General features: G+C 46.8%; 1 protein-coding gene across 2 annotated transcripts in view; it reads right to left on the bottom strand.

Moving 5' to 3' along the window:
- The window catches only part of RYBP (RING1 and YY1 binding protein), a 23,972-nt gene extending 11,374 nt beyond the window's left edge, over nucleotides 1-12,598 (bottom strand). For both annotated transcript variants that reach the window (XM_015561164.1, XM_015561165.1), the window contains exon 1: nucleotides 12,564-12,598. In XM_015561164.1, coding sequence (XP_015416650.1) covers nucleotides 12,564-12,586 — 23 coding nt within the window. In that variant the 5' untranslated portion in view covers nucleotides 12,587-12,598. The remainder of the gene's footprint in view (nucleotides 1-12,563) is intronic.
- Between the last annotated feature and the right edge of the window lie 107 nt (nucleotides 12,599-12,705).

The following is a 12,705-nucleotide window of genomic DNA, read 5'->3' as shown; positions in this document are numbered from 1 at the left end:
AAACATCATAGATGAGAGAGAATCCTTTCTAAAAAATATATATATATTTTATTGATTTTTCACAGAGAGGAAGGGAGATGGATAGAGAGTTTGAAACATCAATGAGAGAGAAACATCGATCAGCTGCCTCTTGCACAGCCCCTCCTGGGGATGTGCCCGCAACCAAGGTACATGCCTTTAACCGGAATCAAACCTGGGACCCTTCAGTCCATAGGCCAACGCTCTATCCACTGAGCCAAACCGGTTAGAGCTATTTCCACTTTTAAAATGAAGACAGAAACATAGTTAAGGGTTAGTAGTGGGTGAGCTGGGATTTTTTAACCCAAATCCATCTGGACTTCCCATGGGTTCCTCTTATGAAGGAACTGCAAATGAGTCTCTCTACTTTGGAAGAGCCCAGACTTGTTTTTAGGGGTGTGTGTGTGTGGGGGGGGGGGGCTCCAGCAGAAGCTACTAGGGATGAAAGCCCAGGGCGACCCCAGGCTATGGCTTAGACTCCTCCCGAGAGTCCCACTGGCCTCACTCGTCTCACCAGCTTTACTCTGGCAAGAGAGACCACTGGGGTGTCCTTCAGAGAAGGGAAAAGGGCAGGAGAAGCTGGCAAGAATGTCTCCCCCTGTCTGTAAGGAAAGAACCCCGATCAGACAGTGAACACTGCTGACCCTGACAAAAAGTCCTTCCCACAGTTTAGCTGCTCAATGAAGTCTTCCCCGAGTCACACAACAAACTGCCAACAGCTCATTTGATGGGTGGAACTTTCAACCTGTTGTAGGAAATTCAATGCTTGATGCGGGTCTCCATAATGACCCGTTTCCCGACTCACAAACCTTCAATGAGCAATTAACAGCCACCACCATACAGTGGGAAACACTAGATGACAGCACATGGCTTATAGATGTTGGTGCCTAAGCCTCCACCACTACCACCAAACAAATAAAAAGCCCTATTTGACCAGAAATGCTATCAACAGGGGGCCTGGGTTCCTGTATGAGTAAGTTTGGCACTAAACGAGTTTTTTGTATCTTCTTCTTCAAAAGTATATATCTTTAAACAAAATAAGCAGACAAGCAGAACAGAAACAGACTCACAGACACAGAAAACATTTTGACAGTTCCCAGATGGAAGGGGGGTTGGAAGGATGAGTGAAAAAGGTGAAGGAAGAAGTTACAGAACAATTACAGGGGTGTAAAGTACAGCACAGGAAATATAGTCAATAATCCTATCTAATAATAGACAAACATGGTACTTAGCCATACCATGGCGGAATGACCAGTGGCTATGATGTGCACTGACCACCAGGTGGCAGATGCTCAATGCAGGAGCTGCCCCTTGGTGGTCAGTGTGCTCCCACAGGGAGACCTCCACTCAGCCAGAAGCTGGGCTCACAGCTGGCGAGCGGAATGACAGTGGTGGGAGCCTCTTCTGCCTCCGCAGCAGTGCTAACAATGTCTGACTAACAGGGGAGCATGCCTAAGCAGTCAGTCAGACACCCCCCAAGCTAACAGCAGAAAGACTGGGAATGACTGGTCACTATGACACACACTGACCACCAGGGGGCAGACGCTCAATGCAGGAGCTGCCCTCTGGTGGTCAGTGAGCTCCCACATGGGGGAGCTCTGCTCAACCACAAGCCAGGCTGATGGCTGCCAGGACAGCGGTGGTGGTGGGAGCCTCTCCCGCCTCCTCAGCAGCGCTAAGGATGTCCAACTGCAGCTTAGGTTCGCTCCCCGCTGGCAAGTGGACATTCCCCGAGGACTGCCAGGCTGCCAGAGGGATGTCTGATTGCCAGCTTAGGCCCAATCCCTCGGGGAGCAGGCCTAAGCCAGCAGGTGATCATCCCCCGAGGGGTCCCAGACTGCGAGAGGGCACAGGCTGGGCTGAGGGGCCCCCCTCCCCGCCGAGTGCACAAATTTTTGTGCACCGGGCCTCTAGTCCTATATAATAAAAGCCTGATATGCTAAGTGTCCGCTCATCCAGTTGGCCATTCAACCAATCAAAGCGTAAAATACTAATGATATGCTAAGGTCAGTCAACTGCTTGCTAATACGTGCACTGACCACGGGGGGGTGGGAGGGTGGGGGGGTGGCAAATGCTTCCACTGGTATGTTAGCTTGCTGCTGTGGTCTGGACAATTGAACTGAGCAAGATGGGCCAGACATACCCTAGAGTCTTCCCACAGTCCATCCCTGGCTGGTCAACCTCCCACATTCCTCCCTGGCCCCCATCCTGCCCCAGTAGGGTCCCTCGGCCTGGCCTGCACCCTCTCGCAATCCAGAACACCTCAGGGGATGTCAGAGAGCTGGTTTTGTCCCAATGGCAGAATGACTGGTCGCTATGACACACACTGACCATCAGGCAGCAGACACTCAACACAGGAGCTGCCCCTTGGTGGTCAGTGCGCTCCCACAAGGCGAGCGCTGTTCGGCCAGAAGCTGGGCTCAAGGCCAGTGAGCGCAGCAGCGGTGGCAGGAGCCTCTCCCGCCTCCATGGCAGCGCTAAGGATGTCCTACCGATGGCTTAGGCCCACTACCCATGGGCCTAAGCCAGCAGTTGGACATCCCCCGAGGGCTCCCAGACTGCGAGAGGGTGCATGCTGTGCTGAGGGACAACCACCCCCCCCAAGCGCACAAATTTTGTGCAACGGGCCTCTAGTATTGTAATAACTATGTACGGTGTCAGGTGGATACTAGACTTACTGGGGTAGATCACTATATAAGTTATATAAATGTCTTAATTGCTATGTTGTACACCTGAAATTAATATAATATTGTATGTCAACTGTAATTGAAAAATAAGACCATTTTTTACGAAAAAATGTGGCTTCTTAAAATTATTTTATAAGATCTATTTTTACTTCAATAGAGTTTACAAATGAAAATGTTGTGAAACTGCAATAAACAGACATCATCAGAAAAATTTCTATTTATTTGCATTTAAACAGCTAATATTTCAGAAAAGTCTATTCGATAAAAAATGAAGTAAATCTTTACCTGGAGACATCAATTTGAAAAGGCAAAATTTCAGAGTTCGAGCATCCATGAACGAGATCACAAAACAATAGTCCTTTTAGGGTTGTTTTGGTATGTGTACTGTGCCGTTGGGGAACATAGGCAAACCCTACTTTTTTAAAGAGACAAGTCTACCGTATACCTTTTCCTTCTTTACTCTTGAGCACTGGGGGACCTGAGATCTTGCCACTCATTTCTCAATGTGCTTCTCCATACCTCAGTGACCACAAGCAACAAGGCAGACATGTCCTGTGGTTCAGGCAATCAAGAGCAAGAGGCATCTCTAACAAATCCTAGCTTTGCCTATGGTCAGCTCTTCCTAATTTATCATCTGTGCCTTTTGCCAACTTACAGAATTCCATCTGGTGTTTCACTTTTCATTTAAAATCACCAAAGGCTCTAAAATCAGACAATTCATCCATCAAGAAGGAGGGGGTTATAAAAGGTATTCAAATGGCCCTAGCTGATTTGGCTCAGTGGATAGAGCATCAGCCCATGGACTGAAGGGTCACAGGTTCGATTCCATGCTCTGGTCATCGGGTTACGTGCGGGAGGCAATCAATCAACATGTCTCACATCACTGTATCTCCTCCCTCTGTCTCTCTCTCTCCCTCCCACTCTCTCTAAGAATCAGTGGGAAAATATCCTCGGATGACATCTTCAGGTTAGCTTCCACTGCCCTGGAGTTCTTTGGACATGGCCTCTACAAGGTCCCAAACCCCTCCTTTGCCCTGGCCATCTGTTTGCTGAGGAATGAACAACTTCAAGAGTTTAACGACTCTGTGGATGCCTTTCTACTAAGCTCACTCAATGAGGAGCCCCGATTCTTTATGACATCACCCCATGGTATTGTAAGCACAAGCCTCTCCACGTGACCCATTTTCCTATCCCTACACTCAACAGATCTTTCTAAACATGTGCATTGGGCCGGCTGAGACAAGGATGAATTTAAGTACCAGCTGAGAAAAAAAGCCAAGTATTCTCTGCATGGCCGTGATTCAGTAACACTCACTAAAACAGTCTAAAAATAAGATAGGAATAACAGTAAATTCAACCTCAGGAAACTGGGTAGGCCGAATGTGTAAAAATGCTTTATAAATGAAACAAAATTTTTCTTTGCAAAAGCACCTTGTTAAACCACAATGAGGTTAATTAATCTGATTTTTGAACTAATCTGCATATAATAATGCATTCCAAATTGTAAACAACCAAACTGCAAATACATTTGTAGACTACAATCCACTTTTAAATTGGGTAAAGCCTGCATTTAAGTGGGTAAAGCCTGCATTATCTCTAGGCAATGTAAGTGTTAAACATGGAGGGTTTGTCTATCCCAACAATACACTGAACAGAATGCTCCTGGCCTTGATGACTAATACTGAAGAGACCAACAGGAACTACTTGTTTTCTGTTTATTTTACCCAGCTCCCAATTCATTCAATTTTGGAAAATATCAAAGATAACGAAGAGAAGAGGAGAAATGCTGTGAGTGGAACCCAGAAGAGTTCTAACTCCAACATTAACAACCAGGAGACCTTATGTCGAATGGATCCGAGATTTATCGGATGACCACTTGATAAATCATGTAAGGCCAATCACTAGGGTATACACTGGAAACTAATATAGTATTGTATGTCATCTGCAACTGAAAAGTAAAAAGTGCTTTAAATGTAAAAGTAAATCCAACACACACACTGAGACCTTAACGGGTGATATAAGACATTTTAAAAATCTAGAAATGCATAGGACAGATTTAAAGTAAGTAGGCTACTTTTAGGGCTCTTTCCCCTCCAACTGTATTTTTTGTTAAATGACTAATGCCCCGCTTTAGCCTCAGCAATTCTAAAAGATAAGTGAGCCACTGAAAAAGAGAGGGCTAACAGCCAGACCAGAGAGAATCAGAATTTCTAGACTATTTGGCTGATATCCTTTCAGCTACACCATGCTAAGCTGAACGGTTCTTTTAAATAAAAGATTTTAATGCCTTAAAGTTTGCTGTACCTTTTTCATATTTGTTGTGGTGTTATAGTTCAGTATTACAAAGAATCACCAATGTGATCCCAATGAAGAATAATATCAGAAAATATGGTAGATAATTTGGCTTATAAGCAAATTTCCAGGAAGTTTCCAGGTAAGTGCTTTCTTTTCGGTCATTTTATTTATTTTTTAATTATTTTCTTATTGGTTTCAGAGAGGAAGGGGGAGTGAGAGAGAGACAGAAATATCAATGATGAGAAAGAATCATTGATCGCCTGCCTCCTGCAGTCTCCTACTGGGGATCGAGTCCGCAACCCGGGCATGTGCCCTGACCAGGAATTGAACTATGATCTCCTGTTTTATAGGTCGATGCTCAACCACTGAGCCCCACCGGCTGGGCATTTGCAGTCATTTTAAAGGACTGATGATCTTGAGAACATTGGACACATATTCATCTGTTCAGCTATGGGGAGATGAATCCACACCACACCACCAGCCTAAGTCTTCCCTGACGCAGGAAAGAAGACCTCGTACTAGGGGTTAGACCCAGTGACAGTGGTGCCATTCAGCTGGCTGGTGGAGGCCCATGTCTACATGGCTCAGCCCTGGCGGGCCTTGCTCTGGGAAGATGAGTGCTCATGGCCAGAGCTGCTCTTGCCATAGTGTCAGGCCATGAAGCCAACATCATCCAACAAGGATGACTCAGAGGCTCACTGTCGCTGTGCTGGATCACACATGGCATGGCATTATTAATTTCCCTCTGCTCCCCAAATCATCTTGTCTTTTTGTTTTTTTCTCTCCTAAATAGTTCTTTCCCCTCTCGTGTAAGCACTTGTCTTCATGAAATTTCTCAACTCCTCTGGCTCATCTTCTAGAATGAGCCAGTGGGTGATATGAAAGGGTCTTAAGTTTGTTTTCTAGGTTATTCTTCCCCATCAGTACATAGCCTTCACTCAGGAGAACTGCTGCTCTGTATCAGAAAGCTAGTTATTTCCCCTCAAACTGACTACAAATTACTCGATTAAAAAAAACTTATGGACATGAAAACAGTGTGGTGGTTGTGGGGTGAAGAGGGGGATGGAGAGAGGGTACAGGGGGAGATAAATGGTGACGGGGGAAAAATAAAATAAGTGGGGGGAGAAGACAAGCTGTCCCCTTTCTCCACCTATCCTTCCTTCTGTCACTTTCACATGCTAGGCAGGTATGGACTTTGAGTATGACAGCCTTTGGACTTTTATCCAGACCTAGCTAACACAGATAAATTACTCAAAATGGGGACACACCTAATTTAACAGTGTTTAAGTCGATTAAATAAGGTCAAGTTCACTTAGTTGTTGCCATAATGTATGCATATACAGCATGTAGATATTCAACAAAATAATTCCCTTAAAAATAATATATACATTTCAAAGCAGTACTACTCCAGTGGTGGAGGCACCTCCCACCGGCCTCAGTGCTGGGCTCAGTGGGAAGCTGCACAAGCAGAAGCTATGGCAGCTCTCCCTCCAGGCCGCGGCCCTCCCTCCAGGCCCCTGGCTCTAGATGTGGAGCCCTCACAGTGAGCCAGGCTGTGCAGCAGCAACAACAGCACTAAGCATGCTCACTGACTTACCTCTGCTTTTCCTGCATGTTTCAGGTAGAATTTGGGTTTTGCAGATATTCCTTTTAAAACAGGATGCCTTTAGAAGGCCACCAGACTTCAACTGTACAATATACACGGTACCGCACGCACACTCACCACATACAACTTGGTTAGGGACAACTGGTTCTAACAGAACATATCATTCTTAACGTAATAGACAGCAGAATCAGAAATGTTCTACTCTAGATTCACAATTATCATTTTGAATATTCAGATGTCTCTTATGTCCTGAAAGCACACTTAGGTGACATATAACTGAGCACTACTAAGTGTGGGCAATAGGACTTTTCTGCAGCTCAGGAACATACATTCAGTAAAAGGAGCTACAAGTAGCTTAGATTCTTAAAAACAAAACATCTATTTCATAAGCCAACCTGGCAACAACAGATAAGTGTTAGCCTCCTAGGGGTCCTCAAAACCCTTGGGGGTGGGAGCAGGAGGCGGGGAGGCTACAAGGCCACAACTACTTCGATAGTAGTTTTGTTTCTATAATAATTCTAAGACATTACTAGATGGGGCTGAAAATAAAAATTTTAAGCTCACTAAACACCCAAACTTTCAAGAAGTGGGCTTAAGGTATTTTAACCAGACTATAGATCTGGCTCCCTCTCCCCTGTGGTGCCTAAAATAATTTTATTGTGGTCATTCAAACAGTTTAGTAAATATCCCATAATAAAGGTGCCCTTTGGATCTCACACAGCATTTCCCCAGAAGCAAGCCCACTGAAAAAGAACGTACAACGCGGGCCAAACCCTCAGAGCAAGGCCAGACCTCTGCTGAGGACTGGGTCTGAGCAGCAGTGCAAGGTCACTGGCAACCTGAGCCAGTGTGAGTGTCACAGCAGCAACGGCACTGCAAGCAGGGCTAGTGGAGACACACCTTTCTTCACCGGCCATGTCTCTGAGCAGGAAAGCCCATGGAAGCCTCCAATGCCTACTCTCTCTGGGCCACCTCCCGTGCTCCTCAAACCCTGCTGGGGTGAAGAAGCAGAGATGCCACATGCCTTCTGCCGTCTCCCCTTTGGCATTCTGGCTTCCAGTTCACATTCTTTAAAGAGACTTTTCCAGGGACCTAGTGCGTGCTGAGACAGGTGCTGTTTATGCTTGCATAGTGTGGCTATGTGCTCATTCCCATGGAGCTGATAAGACGTAATACCACAGACATCAGCGGCCTGGACCTCTGGTGAAGGCCCATTGTGTTTATGGGGTGCAGCCTGCACACAAGCCGGGCCATAGGACTTCACAGGCGGTGCCTGAGCTCTCCCCTCTACACTCTCCCCTTTACTTCCTGTATTTCTTCTGGATCGAACTTGGTGACCTCAGATGAGTTACATGCTCTCCAAAACTGGTGTTTTCTCACTGGGAGAGAGACTAGAGTAAACCATTCCTACCGTTCCTGTAGCTCAGACACTTGTATTCAATATTTAATAAAGACAACTGAAGATAGTATTTGTTCTTAAGGCACACCAGGCAAGCTTGCAGTTTATGCTGTTAGTAACTCATTTAGTCCTTTTTTTGCAAGTCAGAAATAAGCATCATGACGCACATTCTACAAACTAGAACTATAGTGTCGGTTTAGTGACTTTGATATGACCTCGTCCTCCCCCTCAAAAGATATACAAAATTACCTTTTAAGTCATGTCAATGATTTAAGAGGAATCACAGAAACTACAAATCTCTAAGCAAACCATATCTTCAAATAAACTTGATCATGAATCAGTTCTCCAAGAAACAGTACACTAAAGCAATCCAATATGGTCTACAAATTACTTCATAGTTGTCAAAATTCCATTTAAAATGCATTTAACCATTTTGAAATTACAGCTCATGTCACAAAAACAGGGCACTTGCAAAACACACAAAAGAATTAGTAATTCTTCAAAGAATAAAAAGCTATGAGGTAATTGAAAGAAATCCAAGGACTAAAAAATCAATTGCTCTCTTCAGGTCTTGGTTTCCTCACCAGTAAAATTTAAAGAGTTCGACTTTTGAAAGAATCCCTTCAATTCTACTCCTTCCAATAGAAACATGCAGACTAGAAAATGACAGTTCTAACCAACAGCCTCGTTCATGGTCAAGTCATGTTCTAATGCGCCTCCTCAATCACTGGTGATCAAAGCTTTCGGAAAGCCTGTCACCACTTCAGAAGATGTCTAATTTAGGGTTTCTCGCCCACAGTGCTGCTGCTGTGTCAGACCTCATAGTCTTTGCTATGGGGGCTGTGCTTACGCACGGTAGGGTGTTTAGTGGCAGCCCTGGCTTCTACCCACTACAAGACAGTAGCCCAACCAACCCCTAGTTTTGACAAGAATCTCTCCAAACATTACCACATGTTCCCTGGGTGGGAAAATTACTCCCGAGAGAGAACCATTAATCTATATAAGAATATAGGAGAATCGAAATATTCAGGGAAGTGTGAAGGCATCCCAGAAAAAATAGCACTCAAATATTTACCAAAGGTATCTATCAAAACACCTGTAAGGTGTTCATCACTCTTAACTGGTAAGGTTAGAAGAGGGTAGGATTTAGGAGAAGAATCCTAAGAACTCTGAATATACTGAGATTGTGGGTGTGTTTTTTAAACACATATTAAGTTGTATGATCATGCTTCTCAAAAAATTTGCAGTAGTTTGGAAGATGGCAGTGTAGGTAAGTAAATACCTATACTTGCCACCTCCCAATCACATTAAAATTACAACTAAAACACAGAACCTCCACCACCCAGAACCCCGGGAGAGCTGGCTGAGTGGAAGTCCTACAACTAGAGAGGTAAAGAAGGAAGCGCACTGAGACTGGTGGGAGGTGCAGAGGCGCGGAACGCCTGGTCTGGCACCCATGTGTGCAGCTTTTTAATCTGGAAGGAGACCCTCTCTGTGGAGGCACCCGGAGGAGCAAGGGGTCCCAGTCCCACAACAGATCACTAGCCCAGGGTCCCAGAGCTGGGATAAGAAGTCTCTAAAGGCAATAAGAACTACGGACTGTAAAAACCAGTGTGGATTGTGGCCGAGTGACACACAGGCTGCTGGAGACCCAGCTGCTCCTCTTAAAATGACCGGCACCACAAACTGAACTTACAAAGCCCCACTTCCTATGAGCTCCAGCACCAGGGGGAGGTTCTGGGGGACACAGACACATACGAAGAGGTCTCAGGGCTGACTGGCAGCCATTTCTGTTTTGCTCCGCCCGGTGATTCCCTAAGACCCCGCCTCATCCAATGTACAGCCCCACCCAAGCTGTGCGCAGCGGCTTTTGCATATGAATGGTCGTCCTAGCTCAGGGTAAAATCGCTCAAACAAGCTCCAGCTGAGTCAGGAAGCCCCAAACCTATCAATAAAAGGCCCAGGGCCGGCTCCAGCCTGCCTTGCTTCACAGCTGGGCCTCGTCTGGGCACTTCCAAACCTGGTACAAAGAAGGGGAATCTGCAGATCTCTCTGTAGCTCAGTGGTTCTCAACCTTGGCTGCACATTAGAATCACCTGGGAATCTTTTTAAAATCCTGATTTCTGGGCCTCATTCTCCGGAAATTGTTTCTTTGTTATGGGGTGAGGCCACAACATTAGTAACGAAGAAACAGAACTTCCGGAGGAGGGGCCTAGAAATCAGGATTTTTAAAAGATTTCCAGGTGATTCTAATGTGCAGACAAGGTTGGGAACCATTGTTGTAGCTCCTACTGGGTGGCCCCAGGTAGTGGCTGACTTTGCACCTCCCTGGAGACCCAAGAGCCAGTGTACCCAATGGTCAGTGTCCGATCATACCAGATTACAACTCTACACATTCATAAACAACACACTCAAGGGGCGGACTCTGAGCACCAAAGCCCCACTGAACCCAGACTCTCCCACTGTAGTCACAGCTGGTCCCCACAGCCAATTGGCCTGGAGGTCAATTCCTTCCAGTGACACCAACAGCAATCAAGGCTCAACTGCAACAAGACTGTGCTCACAGCCCATAAAGGGGTGCACCTAGAGCTCCCAGTTCAGGTGACTGGCGAGGCTGATCCACTGGGCCCTACAGGACACCTACCACACAAGGCCACTCTATCAACTAAGGCAGCGGTTCTCAACCTGTGGGTCAAGACCCCTTTGGGGGTCAAACAACCCTTTCACTGGGGTCGCCTAAGACCATCGGAAAACGCATATATAATTGCATGTTGTTTTTGTGATTAATCACTATGCTTTAATTATGTTCAATTTGTAACAATGAAATTGGGGGTCACCACAACATGAGGAACTGTATTAAAGGGTCGCAGCACTAAGAAGGTTGAGAACCACTGAACTAAGGAGACTTAGCAGCTCTACCTAATACATAGAAACACACACAGGGAAGCAGCCAAAATGCGGAGACAAAGAAACATGTCACAAATGAAAGAAATGGAAGAAAGCAAACTACTGGATATAGAGTTCAAAACCATGGTTATAAGGTTACTCAAGAATATTCTAGAAACTGCCAAAATAAATAAAATAAAAAGGAAAATCTTACAAATCCAGGAAGCAGAGAGAGTCCCAAACAAGGGGAACCCAAAGAGGACCACACCAAGACACATCATAATTAAAATGCCAAAGGTTAAAGATAAAGAGAGAATCTTAAAAGCAGCAAGAGAAAAGCAGTTAGTTACCTCCAATAGAGTGCCCATAAAACTGTTAGCTGATTTTTCACCAGAAATTATGAAGACCAGGAGGGAGTGGCAAGAAATACTACCCAGCACAGCTACTATTTAGAATTGAAGGTCAGTTAAAGAACTTCACAGACAAGAGAAAGCTAAGGAGTTCAATCACCACAAAACCGGTATTATATGAAATATTGAAGGGTATTCTTTAAGAAGAGGAAGAAAAAGAAAATGATCAAAAATATGAACCACAAAATGGCAACAAATACATACCTACCAACAACTGAATCTAAAAATCAAAATAAACAAATAAGAAATCTAATGAACAGAATAAACTGGTGAATGAAATAGACTCAGAGGCATAGAAATGGAACAGACTGATGATTCTCAGAGGGAATGGGGGGCGGGAAGAGATGAAACAAAGATCTTATATTCATACTAGAGGCCCGGAGCATGCAATTTGTGAATGGGTGTGGCCCCTAGGCCTGGCCAGTGATCTAAGTGCAAGCGTCTGGCATGGAAGGGCAGGTCCCAGCTGACCTCTGGGCAGCACCTGGGCACCCACACACTCCCCTCCACCTGAGTCATGGTGCTCGAGTCCCCACATGGAGATGCAGTGAGCACAGCAACGCCGTGGGCTGGGGCGCAGCATGGGCCTCTGGGCCGCCAAGCGGTGCCGCACGGAAGCCAGGCGGTCAGCACGCTTTCTCCAAGCTGGCCTCAACGACTGGCTCCTGTGCTAACCCATGGGGAGCCCGACCGGCCCCTACAGTCCCTGTGGTCCTGGCTCATCCAGAAGAAGCCATGCAGGTGCGGGGCGGGCTCCTCACGGGCGCCTGGCACCTGATCCCAGGGGCTTCTTAGAAGAAGCCATGCAGGTGCGGGGCGGGCTCCCCACGGGCGCCTGGCACCTGATCACAGGGGCTTCTTAGCTAGCCATAGTATCCCAGGAGAGGGTAGCAGGGGGAGTGAGAGCGAGCTCAGGAGACACCCCACATTCTCACCGCACCTCCATCCGTCACCCCCACCCTCAGGTAGCCAGCAAGAGGTCACAGCCCCCAGCCCAGGCAACACGGGAGGTTGGTTGCTGCCATCCACCCCCAGCTCCCCATCCCAGCCCAGGGCCCGGCCCCAGTCAGGAGATCAGGGCCTGCCAGCCACCGACTGCGGGGCGATCCGTTAGGGCCATGCCCCACCCCCTGCCTAGCTCCCTCAACGCCTGGGAGCCAGCAAGGGCCCCGCCCCCCACCACCAGTTGCTGTCTGTGGGGTGGTCAGAGGGGCAATTGGGCCCCCGCTCACACCCACTTTGGCCTGGCGCCGCCCGCTCACCTGTTCCACCATCCCACTGTCATTGGGGCACATCGGGGTTGGCGGTGCCTCCACTGCCACCTGCTGCCAGCGACACCGACGCCCACCGTGTTCTGCGCTGCCCCCTGGTGGTCAGCGCACGTCATAGTGAGCAGTCGAAGTC

The sequence above is a fragment of the Myotis davidii genome, unplaced genomic scaffold (assembly GCF_000327345.1).
Source record: "Myotis davidii unplaced genomic scaffold, ASM32734v1 scaffold536, whole genome shotgun sequence".
Classification (NCBI taxonomy): Eukaryota; Metazoa; Chordata; class Mammalia; order Chiroptera; family Vespertilionidae; genus Myotis; species Myotis davidii.
This window is presented reverse-complemented; position numbering and strand designations above follow the sequence as displayed.